Source organism: Bombina bombina, chromosome 1 (assembly GCF_027579735.1).
Source record: "Bombina bombina isolate aBomBom1 chromosome 1, aBomBom1.pri, whole genome shotgun sequence".
NCBI classification, from domain to species: Eukaryota; Metazoa; Chordata; class Amphibia; order Anura; family Bombinatoridae; genus Bombina; species Bombina bombina.
In genome coordinates, this window is record NC_069499.1 from 987739803 (window position 1) to 987753905 (window position 14103).

Genomic DNA, 14103 nt, shown 5'->3' on the forward strand with positions numbered 1-14103 from the left:
TGGCTGTTCCAATCAGCCAATAGGATTTGAGCAGCTCTAGTCCTATTGGCTGATTGGAGCCTTTCAGCCAATAAGAATGCAAGGGACGCCATCTTGGATGATGTCACTTGCATTCAAGATCCAGTTTACGGCGGAGATCATATTGAAGAGGAGCTTCTCATCGGATGTCTTCAGGATGGACCCGCTCCGTGCCGGATGGATGAAGATAGAAGAGGCCGCATGGATGAAGACTTCGCTGGCTGGATGAAGATGGAAGAGGTCACATGGATGAAGACTTCTTGCCGGCTGGATGGATCCTTCAAGCAGAACTTCATGAACTGTAAGTGGATCGTCGGGGGTTAGTGTTAGGTTTATTTAAGGTTTTTTTTGGGTGGGTTTTAATTTTAGAGTAAGGTCTGGGCAGTAAAAGAGCTAAATGCCCTTTTATGGGAAATGCCCATACAAATGCCCTTTTCAGGGCAATGGGATCTTAGGTGTTTTTAGATAGGGTTTTTATTTGGGGGGGTTGGTTGTGTGGGTGGTGGGTTTTACTGTTGGGGGATGTTTGTATTTTTCTTTACAGGTAAAAGAGCTGATTTCTTTGGGGTAATGCAATGCAAAAAGCCCTTTTAAGGGCCATTGGTAGTTTGTTTGTAGGCTAGGGTTTTTTCTTTATTTTGGGGGGATTTTTTATTTTGATTGGGCTATTAGATTAGGTGTAATTTGTTTTTTTTTATTTTTGATACTGTGGTTAGTTTGTTTTTGTAACTTAGTGTTTGTTTTTGTAACTTAGTTCATTTAATTTTTTGTAACTTAGTAATTTTTTATTGTACATTTAAATAATTTGAGTAGGGCTATTTTTTTTTTAATATGTAATATAGTTAATTTAATTGGTAGTTTAATGTAATTTTAGTATAATAGTTAGGGTAGGTTAATTAATAGTTTAATATAGTTTAATTTAATTCTACAGGTAAGTTTTAATTTAGTATAAGATAGGGATGTTGTAATTTTAATGTAAAGTTAGCGGGTTGTTAGGTTTCGGGGTTAATAGCTTAATTTAGTTTATGGCGATGTGGGGGGCTGGCGGTTTAGGGGTAATAGGTTTAGTTAGTGGTAGTGATGTGGGAGGCCAGGGGTTAATACTTTTATTTAGTTGCCGTGGGGTCCGGGAGCGGCGGAATATGGGTTAATAACTTTATTTAGGTTGCAGCGATGTCAGGGAGCTGCTGAATAGGGGTTAATAACTTTATGTAGGTGACGGCGATATCGGCGATGTTGGGGGCGGCAGATTAGGGGTGTTTAGACTCTGGACTTATGTTAGGGTGCTAGGTGTAATCTTTACTGCTTTTCTACCTTAGAAATCAATGGGATATCGGGCAGCATCAAACATAAGCTTTCGCTGCTTTCAGACTCCTATTGATTCCTAAGGCATCCGTGGCCTCCAGGGTGGCGGATTGAAAACCAGGTACGCTGGGCCGGAATAGCCGCGAGCGTACCTGTTAACTATTTGATAACTTTGAAAAAGTATCAAATAGTGCCGAATGTGTATTCAAAACATCTGTAATGACGTAAGCATTGATCTGTATCGGATTGAGACCGGCAGATCGTATGTTACGTCACACATTTCAACTTTTGCCGGTCTGTAGGCTTTCATAACTAGGTCGGATCAATCTCACCACAATTACGCTGCGGAATTCCAGCGTATTTGCGGATGACGACTTGATAAATAGGAATAGGGGCCCAAGAATTAATATTTTAATATTAACATAGCATAAGATTACCTATACAGTTGTTCTTATTTATTTAACTAAACATTAACAATAATTTACTATATAAAATAATGCTTGTGAATATATTTCATATTCAGGAGTTCATGAGTTTAATATTAAAGGGACAGTCAACTCCAGAATTTGTATCCCTTTATTACCCATTCCCCAGTTTTGCATAACCAACATGGTTATATTAATATACTTTTTACCTCTGTATTTACCTTGTATCTAAGCCACTGCAGACTGCCCCCTTATTTCAGTTATTTTGACAGACTTGCATTTTAGCCAGTGAGTACTGATTCACAAGTAACTCCACAGGAGTGAGCACAAAGTTACAGTATCTATAGGACACATATGAACTAGCGCTGTCTAACTGTCAAAATGCACTGGGATAGGAGGCGGCCTTTAACGCTTAGAAATTAGCATATGAGCCTACCTAGGTTTAGCTTCCAACAAAGAATACCGAGAACAAAGAAAATTTGATGATAAAAGTAAATTGGAAAGTTGTTTAAAATTGCATGCCCTATCTGAATCATGAAATATTAATTTTGACTAGACTGTCCCTTTAAATGTAACATTAAACTGTCTGTGGAAATAATAATGTTGAATATCTACTTAATCTCATACTCACAGCTGCTCCAAGGAGTTGAGGCCTTGAAAAGCATTCTTTTTTATTGCGTGGATATCATTCTTATAAAGATACCTATATTTATGAGAAACAAAACAGGGGTTTGAGTGTGATTAAAGTAAGTGACAGTTGAGTGTTCCAATATTTGCTTATACAAAGAAGTTGAGATGTAAGTGTCTTGATGTGTGCACATTCACAGGAGGCAAGAGGCACCTACACTAATGTCTTTATATTAGCAGCAAAGTACATGAAGGGGCATTACTTGCTGGGCCCAAATGCCAAAAATTTAGCTAGGCCCCAGAGTGCTCCTTCTGGCTACAATAATCAGAAGCTGTGCCTCAGCTACATAGGAGCAAAAGTAGCTTCTTCACTGTGATTATGATTCATTCTCCCCCTTGTTTAGTGATCATCCAGAAGATATGCACTTGTGCAGCCTTCCTGTACACATATAGTGGAATGTTTTTCTGTACAGCTATAATGTAATGGCCTTCTTGGAAATCCTGCCAAGCATGATGTAGTTGTGCCCCACAAGCCCCCCTCCCCTGCAGAGAAAACAGTACAGATTGGAGGGCCAAGTGGGTTCCCTAGAGGTGTAGGCCTGGTCTTAATTAAAACCTCTCAGACCCCTGTATTTATGCCCCCTGCCCTGGGTAGTACTCACATGGAGCAAAAGGTACATGTTGTATATGCAGAGGAGGAAACAGGCAAGAGGATTTATGCCTGTGTACTAAGAGTAGATGTGCAGTCCATGTCCCCACATCTGCAGATTGGGGAGTTAGGCCCTGATATACAAAACCTCTCTGCTCAGGTGAAATATTCTAAAATGATTTCCAGCACTGCGAGATCCCTAGTAAAAAAGGCAGATTTTGTTTTACTTCTCCAAGAGGCATTTCCTGCACTTCTGTATGTGAAGGAGAGACAAGCCCTGTGCAATATAACACTGCATGACTTGACAGTTCTGCTGCATTTACACTTTGTGCTTTCTATTATATATACATTTACACTTCAGATTACATTGTATTACATTTAAACTTTGCACTTTCTATTTTGAATTTTATTTTGTATTCAACGGTGTATTTAGGATTGTGATTTTTCAAATTCTGTGTAACCTTAAAAAATTAGGCTCATACTTTGTGTATATATATATATATATATATATATATATATATATATATATATGTGTGTGTGTGTGTGTCTTTTATAAATTAGATTGCACTTTGCAGGTCTTTTATTTAAATTAAAACTGAAAAACTGTCGGTTTCAGTTTCCCAGAGAGTGTCCTTACTTTCTATGGGTCAGATAATCAGACATTCTCTAGTTTGGAGAGAGAATATAGTGCTGACTTCACCGAGCCAGAACTCACTGAATTTTCTAAGAAAAGCGGAGGAACCTGGAAATCCCAGAGAGATGAAAGATACCTTCCACAGAAAGCAATGAAGCTGTTTGGGATAAAAAAATTCACGTGAGAGAGAAGGTAACTGGAGAACCCCTGGGGCTGATATAAAGGCTCTGTTTCCATCAATTCTAAATTACACTGAAATGTTTTCACTACAACTTAACTTGCATTTGTCTATATTTTAGTATATATTACTTTTCTGTTAGTTAAAATAAGTGTATTGTGAATTTTGAGCAAACTTCACCTGCATACGGCTGGCGAGACAAATCTGTGAGACCAGCTTGTTTAAAATGCTTAGAAAATGTTACCAGACTTGCGAGAGAGCTTCAGACATCCCCTGGGAACTCCACTGTTCAGCCCAGGCAACTGCCCTGTCCCTCCCACTTTCTGAAACTGTCAGTTTACAATTGAGAAAATACAAAGTGCAATGTAATTTTATACAAAGGGGCTGATTTGTCAACCCTCTGTCCGACATGATCCGATCAGCAGATCATGTCCGACAGACCTGGCTGAATGCGGAGAGCAATACGCTCTTCACATTCAGCATTGTACCAGCAGCTCTTGTGAACTGCTGGTGCAACGCTGCCCACTGCAGATTTGTGGCCAATTGGCCACTAGCAGGGGGTGTAAATCAACCCAATCATATTGGATCAGGTTGATTTCACGCGATCTCTGTCCGCCTTCTCAGAGCATGCAAACAGGTTATGGAGCAGCGGTCTTTAGAACGCTGCTTCATAACTGGTGTTTCTGGCGAGTCACCAGAAACACAGCCCTTCAAGCTCCATACAGAGCTTGATAAATGGGCCCCAAAGTATGATCCTAAGTTATTAAAGGGACAGTATACACTCATTTTCATATAACTGCATGTAATAGACACTACTATATAGAATAAGATGCAAAGATACTGATATAAAAATCCAGTATAAAACCGTTTAAAAACTTACTTAGAAGCTCTCAGTTTAGCTCTGTTGAAAAGGTAGTTGGAAAGCCCACTGCAAGTGGGAAATAAGACACTCCCCCCTCCCCCTTCTTTTGCATATGAATAGACCCTTTATACAAGCAGGGGCAAGCTGGAGTAGGTATCTGACGGTATTCACATAAAACTTTGGGGCTTGGTTAGGAGTCTGAAAATCAGAGCAATGTTATTTAAAAATAAGCAAAACTATACATTTTTTTACAAAAAAAACTTTATGGGCTATATAAATAGATCATCTACAAAACATTTATGCAAAGAAAAAAATGAGTGTATAATGTCCCTTTAACCACTGAAGGTAAGGAAACAAACCTTCCTACAATTTAATGGATATGTTTGTTATCATGGAATGGAATTTAACAGATAACAATAAGCAAACAAGTAGATAACTCACAAGTGTCTCAGATTTCCCAGCTCTTCAAATGCTTTTTGCGGGATCCGCCTGATGTGATTATTATTCAGCAATCTGCAGGCCAAAAGAGAGGCCGTTAAATGCCCTAGTAGACCTACATGTTTCAATATATATCACTTATTCATTGGAATCTATAATGAAATTTACAATGTTACATTTTAGACAAGCATTCTACTTGTTAAAAGAGAACTACTCAATTGACCACGAGCTCAGAAAGTATACTGCATACTTGGGTAGACAAAAGATTTAACCAAAATGAAGTAAAATGTGTGTGTGATTCAGCTATAAACACATTTAGATACTTGTTAAAGACACATTAAACCTCTGGACACAATACTATTGTTTTCCTACTGTGTCTGCAGTTCTCTTTTAAGACACTCACTTGTTACAACCCCTTAAAGATACCAACTGGTGAAGATCAACATCTTCATACTAGGACCTCCATCTTGGTGCTTAAGTGTATGCAGCCTGTGACAGAAGTGCAAACATTCATAGATCAGTGATATTATTGCTTTTTTGACAGCTGTATCATGCACTTCTGGTCAGCATATAGGAAACAGAGAAGGAGCTTCTGAGACCTCTGAAAAAGCAGCAAACACAAATGTAAAATGCTGTTTCTTCTTCTTCTTCTCTCTGGCTATTACCTAGAATTAAGCCTTGCTTGGTACACAAGAACACAGGGTAGGATTCCACAAGACAACTCTTATGCAATCTTAAATTTTGACAAGCCATACTGTATTAGAAGAGGAGACTGCAGACGGACAGGTTCTCTGCATTGAAACCTGGAAAATGTAAAGCTCCCACTCTGTATGACGCATGCCAACCTGAAGGGCACTGTGCAGTTGTTAATAAGCCTGCAACTACCAGATCTGTGAATGCCCACTGTTTCTGTCACAGGGTATAACAATCCCTAAGCTTCAAGATGTCAGTGCCCTGTATGAAAATGTAGAGCTTCACCAACTGACACCTGTTAGGTACAAGAGAAAATACAATAGTGAAATAAATGGGAAAAAAGGAATATGTGAATAAGCAAGTCCGCTGTGTAGTATCGGGGTACCTGAAAGCTTGGGGAATTCAGGGCTGCTGATAACTTGAGCTTTTGATAAGCTCTATAAAGTGTGAGTACGCACTATGGGGCCGATTTATGAAAGTGCAAGTGGATATGATACAATGTAGCGTATCATGTCCGCCGCACATCGATAAATGCCAACAGCATACGCTGTCGCCATTTATCATTGCACCAGCAGTTCTCTTCGTATAGGATCGGGCAGATCGATGTCCGCAGCCTCAGGGCAGGCAGACAAGTTATGGAACAGCAGTGCTTAGAAACAGGGGATAATTTGGCCCCTATATTTGAATTTCTTTTACCCAAGATAATAATTTGGCCCCTATATTTGAATTTCTTTTTCCCAAGATATATTACTTTAATATTGAAGATCTTAGAATACTACACAGCGGACTTGTTATTCCCATATCCTTTTTTCACATTTATTTCACGATTGTATTTTTGTATGTGATTTATTGTTATTTTTTGTTTTTAGAAAATACAATAGTACAATGAGTAGTAGCCATGTTATTGTAGTTGTGCCTAGAATTGTAATGTATCTTTAAGCAGCTACATTTAATTTATTTACTACTTGCGGAGGGTTAAGAAAAACATCCATAAAACTTTTTCTGCTGTGATTTGCATAAAACACTAAGGTATAGAGTATAGGATTAAGGGAAATTAAACACCAAATAAAATCATCATAAAATGTTTGATCAAACACAATAAATTGCAGTGGATAGATAGGTAGATAGATAGATATATAGATAGATAGATAGATAGATAGATAGATAGATAGATAGATTCAATCAATAATTATAAAGTTCATTGAATACTATTTGAAAATATTTTATATTAAAAGCCACTTGAAACACATTTTCTTCTTTCATGATTCAGATGAAGCATTACATTTTTTTCAATTTACTTATATTATCAAATTTGCTTTGTTTTCGTGTTATTCTTTGTGAAGAGCATACCTAAGTAGAGAGCTTGTGCCTGGAGCACTGTATAGCAGAATAGTCGTGTAGCCATCCTGTACTCATTCAGATGCATAACTTCTTTTAACTACCTGTTTTTCAACAAAGAATACCAAGAGAGCAAACTCAATTTGATAATAGAAATAAATTAAAATTGTACACACTATAGGGTAGATTTATCAAGCAGCAGATGCTGCAATCTACCCCCAAAGTTTCCGGCTCGCCAGAAACTTAAGTTAAGAAGTAGCTGTCGTAAGACCGCTGCACCTTAACTCATCCGCAACCTCTGAGGTGGTGGACTGCACTAATCCCGATCAGATACGATCGGGATTGACACCCCCTGCGATTGGCAGTGAATGTGCAGGGGGCGGCATTGCACAAGCATTTCACCAGAAATGCTTGTGCAATGTTAAATGCCAACAGTGAATCATGTCCGCCCACCGCTTGATAATTCGGCCCCTATGACTCATGAAAGTACATTTTTATCTTTAATGTCACTTTCAGAAAGTTTAGAAATAACTGTGCAGATTCTTACAATGTGTTGAGGTTCTTCAGCCTTTGCAGTGCAGCAGAGTTGATCTCTTGTATACGATTAAAGCGTAAATCTCTATAAAGATAAAATAAAACCTGTTACAACCTATGTTTTAAACTAGGAATTAAAATACACATTAGAAAAAAAAAATCTATTCAACCAACTTGAAAAACAAAAAAACAAAAAAAAAAAACACATTATGGCTGTGAGGAATCACTTGAGAAGTCACAAGGACACCATACCATTACCTTCTAGGAAGATGTCCTTTATTTTTATTTCCAAGAAGGTTTCGGCAGCTGTGATGTACACCTAATGGCCATAAGTATGTGGACACCTTACCATTATACCTATATAAGCTTGCGGGACATCCTTTATAAAAACTATTGGCATTAATATGGAGTTGGCCCCCCTTTGAGGCTATAACAGCCGCCACTCTGGGAAGGCTTTCCACATAGTTTTAAAGTGTATCTCTGGCTTTATGTCTATTCAGCCAAAAGAGCATCTGTGAGGTTAGGCGTTGATGTTGAAGGAGAAGGTCTGGCTTGCAATGAGCATTCCAATTCATCCTAAAGGTGTTCAGTGGGGTTGAGGTCAGGGATCTGTGCAGGCCACTTAAGTTCCTCCACAACAAATTTGTCAAATCATGTCTTCATGGACCTTGTTTTGTTCAGAGGGGCACATTCATTCTGGAACAGGAAAAAGCCTTCCCCAAACTGTTGCCACAAAGTTGCAAGCACACAATTGTCTAAAATGTCTTTGCATCCTGTAGCATAAAGTGACTCAGAACACAACAGACCCTTCCCTGGAACTAAGAGACCTGGCCCAAAGCCGGAAAAAAATCCCAGACCTTTTTCCTCACAAAACTTTACAGTTGGCACTATGCATTGAAGTTGGTAGCTTAGCATCCACCAGGATGCAGCAAAGGCATACAAAGCATTACAAAAAAAAAGCACCGCCCGCATGAAGTATAACAAACAAAAAAAACTATCCTCCCACATGAAGTATTAACACATACACTGCAAACCCACACATTGCAAAATATTAAAGTAATTAACCCTTAACCGTCAACCACCCACATCGCAATAAACATAATTACCCTATTAACCCCTAAACCGCAAAACCCACACATCGCAATAAACCTAATTAACCTATTAACCCCTAAACCGCAAAACCCCCACATCGCAATAAACATAATTAACCTATTAACCCCTAAACCACAAAACCCACACATCGCAATATACCTATTTACCCCATTAACCCTTGAACCGCAAAAACACCACATCACAATAAACCTAATTAACCTATTAACGCCTTAAACCACCAAAACCCACAAAGCAAATAACTAATTAAATTACTAAGCCCCCTAACCTAACACCCCCTAACCTAACACCCCCTAAATTAGCACAAATTAACTAAACTAAAAAATACTAAAGTTACAAAAAAAAAATCTAAGATTACAAAAAATAAAAAAGGCTAAAAACAAATTACCAAAGTTTACAAAATTAAACCTAATCCCTATGAAAATAAAAAAGCCACCCCAAATAAAAACACCCCCTACTCTAAGAATAAACTACCAGTAGCCCTTAAAATGGCTTTTTGCAGGGCATTGCCCCAAGATAAACAGCTCTTTTACATTAAAAATGCACAAAGTCCCCCCTAACAGTAAACCCCCCCATACACCAAACCCCCCAAAATAAAAGAACCTAACATTAAAAAAACCTAAACTAACCATTGCCCTGCAAAGGGCATTTGTTTGGACATTGCCCTTAAAAGGACATATAGCTATTTTACTGCTCATCCCTAATCTAAATACAACAACCCCCCCCAAAAAAACCTTAAAAAAAAAATGTACGTCTAACCCCTAGGTTGGTACTCACCATTCCTGAAGTCTGGCGGAGAAGGTCCTGTTCCAGGTGGTGAAGTCTTCTTCCAAGCAGCAACCTCTTCTTTCTTCTTCCAGGAACAATCCGGCGCGGAGCTGAAGAACGTATACCCTGGAGCTGAAAACTGGCGATCCTGGAACTGAAGACCGACAACCGCGGAGCAATGGAGCGTGGAGGATCCTCTTCATACGATCGCTGCCGTACACTGAATAGTGAATTCAAGGTACACTGAATAGTGAATTCAAGGAATTCAAGTCTCCAGTCTTCAGCGCAGCGGTTTTCGGTCTTCAGCTCCGCCCATTGCTCCATGCCAGATTGTTCCTAGAAGAAGAAAGAAGAGGTCGCAGCTTGGAAGAAGACTTCACTGTCTGGAACAGGACCTTCTCTGCCGGACTTCAGGAATGGTGAGTACCAACCTGGGGGTTAGACTTAGGTTTTAAATTAGGGATGGGCAGTAAAAGAGCTAAATGCCCATTTAAAGGCAATGCCCAAACAAATGCCCTTTTCAGGGCAATGGGTAGTTTAGGTTTTTTAGTGTTAGGTTCTTTTATTTTGGGGGGTTTGGTGGGTGGGGGGTTTACTGTTAGGGGGGACTTTGTGCATTTTTAATGTAAAAGAGCTGTTTATCTTGGGGCAATGCCCTGCAAAAAGCCCTTTCAAGGGCTACTGGTATTTTATTTTTAGAGTAGGGGGTGTTTTTATTTTGGGGGGCATTTATTTTCATAGGGATTAGGTTTAATGTTGTAAACTTTGGTAATTTGTTTTTTTATTTTCTGCAATAGATTTTTTTTATTTTCTGCAACTTTATTTTTATTTTATTTTTTGAATATATATATATATATATATATATATATATATATATATATATATATATATATATAATAAAACTTGGAAATGAAGGGCACTCTCAGGATATTTTAAAGAACCACAATAAACATTTAATCAGAATCTCAACAGGTCATCAAAGACATAGTAGACGTTTCAGCTCTCTTTAGAGCCTTCTTCAAGACAAAATAAATTTGTAGAAAAAAAGAAAACATAGATACACAAACAAAAAATAAAATATACATACAGCAGTGAAAACAAAAGCAAAATAACACACCCATCAGCAATATTGTATTAAACTAAAATGAAATCATACAAGGATAAAGTGAAACTCTAGACCAGAAAAAGAGGCTGTCTAGTCACATAGAAACAATGCAAACAATTTTATAAGTAAACAGGGGGTTCAAAACGTCAAATCCCCAAGGGGTGAACCAAATGCCAAGTACATATAACGGAATATATATGGTGAAGTACAAATACAAATGTTAAGTATTATTATGCAGTTGGGCTAGAGTGTACTCACAAATCATAAACCCTATAAATAGCATAGCAGCAAAAGAAAAATAAGCACAAGCAGACATATCAATAAACATCTGGTTGTGATCCAATCAATATGTTAACAGAAAAAAAGGAATCAACTAGTAAACATACCAATGATGGAACCAATGTCTAAATAACCTGACACCATCTAACAAAAAGTGTACACATTTGTAATGTATCAAGATGCAAACAGGTTGGGGCTTAATCACAACCCCAAACTATGTGAATAAAGTTACAATAAGGAGCCAATTACCACAAACTTAAAAGTATAAATATAAATGCAACATAGTAGCCATCCATCTGCATAAGTGTAAACATTAAACTAAACCTAGTCTATGTGTATCCAAAACTAGCATGCATAATCATACAACGTGATGTAACAAAACCATTGTAAACCCTTGTATAAACACATAGTAAGAGACAATGTGTCTATACTAACTAAATTAAATTGTATTATTTACATGTTGGCCACACTAATACTTATAAATAATATCCATAAGCCACCATTTTCATATTTATTGCAGAATACTATATATCGCCAATCTCATTAAATGTAAACAGGCACTGCTAGCCCATAGCATAAGCACACTATGGTGTCTAAACAACAGTAAGACATCAATTATTTATATCGCTGCAATAGGAAAAGCCCGACAATCACACTAAATATAACCTAGCATTAATACCAAATAAATATCCAAAGATGCGCTCATAAAAACAAAACAATTGTAACTATTCGAAGTTTTAACAGCCCCTACCAGTATTTATGTAAGGATAGCGAAAAATCATTAGAGCTAATACAGCAAATCCAAGTCAACATGCCTCCATAGTTATCGTGTCACGTTAACACTGAACAACATAAAACTCATAACTTAAAAGAAAAGAGGGAAATCTTGCATATCATGACTATATATAAAAAACCTGAGTATACCACAGTAGGGCTAATTTAGGAACAAAATAACACCATATCCTACCTTTCTTCGGTGAGACTCCGTACTCCCAAACAGGAAATGCATAATAGTCAGAAGTGAACCCGTATGGTTCATAAAGGTAAGCAGCAGCAATCTTATTGCCTCCCATAAAGGGTGTGATCTTGCTTAGTAAATCCAGCCACACAAACTAACAGCGTGGACACAGAGTGTGTCAAAGTAGTAACCACTACCCCATATAAAAGGAACAAAAACAAAGGATACCCCGCTCCAGTCCCACATGTATCACAACAGGAGGACCTCATACCAAAACAACTCTGCATACACCCTAAGTAGCTACTACACCGGAATCAAGATATACCGGGTCAGACCATAGCAGTCAATCATCCAATGCGCCAGGCAGTGAAACTGCATGCCACAACACAGAAAAAAAAAAGAAAAAAACATAAATGATAACAAAAACAACTGAACCTGTAAGAAAAAAGAGATGATAGTCTAATAAGCCAATCCAACATGTATCAATGAGGTAGCAAGACACAAACAGCTATACCATAAGTTGTGAGTCAGATCACACCATAGGCATACAGCAAAAAACTGAACAAAATAAACAAGCACAAAGGGTAAGAACGTTGCATCACTCCTACGAGGATTACCAAAAGGCACTGGATGCATACACTAACGTCTATAACACCAAAGTCCTCCATACATTTTATTGTATACTGTCCAATTATGCTAACCAATCACAGCACAACCACAGCCAGGTAATCAGAGAATCCATGGTAATATTTACCACCCTAGCCATACTGAGACAAACCGCTAGCCCAAGCCCAGCTGCACAACCCGGGCATAGGAATTATGCCACATACTAAACAATCATATGTGCAACAACACATATCCTCTATAAGGAGATTCCACAATGATAATTATGTGTCAACGGTGCAAGTTAATCATTAGGGCATTGTCAGTAATCATTATGGCATGTGAAATTAGAACAGATGGGTACAAAACATACACAATGCCTCAGTATTTAGATAGGGTTAAATGTATGTGTAAAAAAGAGCAATAGAATCTAAAATATGTATAGTAATGTGCTGTTATTCATAACTAATCATAGGGCAAATGTGCAGAGGTGGTCACTTAGGAACATAGTGATGTTGTAATCAGCGGGCAGATGTCCACACTGTATAGGACATATGAGCCCAAAGAGCTCAGTAGAATAGTGAGTAATCAAGATGAACATTCAGTCCTTGAGGGCTGAGGGTGTTAAGTCTGTAAATCCATCTACCCTCACAGCATAACAATTCTTTGTGTCTATCGCCACCTCTCTTTGGGGGAACTACCATATCTATAAGCATGGCTCTTAAAGTTGAAATTGGATGATTAAACTCGAGAAAATGACAAGCCACAGGTTGGTCCGATTGTCCATCTCTGATCGCAGCCATAATTGTGCTCTTATGGTTCGCCAGTCTTTCTTGGAAGGTTGTACTTGTTTTTCCAACATAGTATCTACCACAGGGGCATGTGAGAAAATATACAACAAACTGAAAAGTGCATGTTAATCTGTGTCTAATAAGATACGTCTTGGTGGAATGAGGGTTGTGAAACTTTGGGCCTGTCAGCAACAAATTACAGGTAACACAGCTTCCACACTTAAAACAGCCCATTTTGGTGTTAGCCAGCCATGTCTTGGTGCCTTTCCAAGGGTCAGTCTTCATAAGAAGAGTTTTAAGACTGCAACCACTCTTGTATATCATTCTAGGTGGAGCACTATCCTTGAATATTCCTTCACAAGGTGACAGTTCTTTCTAATAATATCTCCAATCTGTTGAGTGGCAGGGCTGAAGCCAGTTGGTATGGGCGCCTCTCTTTGTTTGCATTTCTATATAGTTGATAGTCGAATCAGTCGCTTTGCTTTCAGTCTCACAATGTGGTTTTCTCTGGATCAAAGTAGATTGATCCAAATGTATCACCCCATTTAATATATCAGTCACAATCTTTTGACTATAACCCCTTTCAAGGAACTTGTTCTTCATTTCATTAAGTTGAATCATTCTTTTTGATGGATCAGAATTATTCCGAATCACCCTCAAAAATTTGGACTTAATGATGCCTTTCTTGAGCTGTGTTGAATGGAAGCTGTTGCATTGAAGCAGTGTATTTCGATCCGTTGGTTTCGAAAATAGAGTAGTTTTAAGAACACACCCATCATCTGTTTCAC

The 14103-nt window shown here is 38.1% G+C and overlaps 1 protein-coding gene across 1 annotated transcript in view; it reads right to left on the reverse strand.

Annotated features, from left to right (window-relative positions):
• Window positions 1-14103, reverse strand: part of LOC128656086 (peroxidasin homolog) — a 334999-nt gene that overhangs the window by 263258 nt on the left and 57638 nt on the right. The window contains exons 2-4 of the mRNA XM_053709815.1: window positions 7715-7786; window positions 5140-5211; window positions 2380-2451 (exon numbers count right to left, since the gene is read on the reverse strand). Of these exons, the coding sequence (XP_053565790.1) occupies window positions 2380-2451; window positions 5140-5211; window positions 7715-7786 (216 nt within the window). The remainder of the gene's footprint in view (window positions 1-2379; window positions 2452-5139; window positions 5212-7714; window positions 7787-14103) is intronic.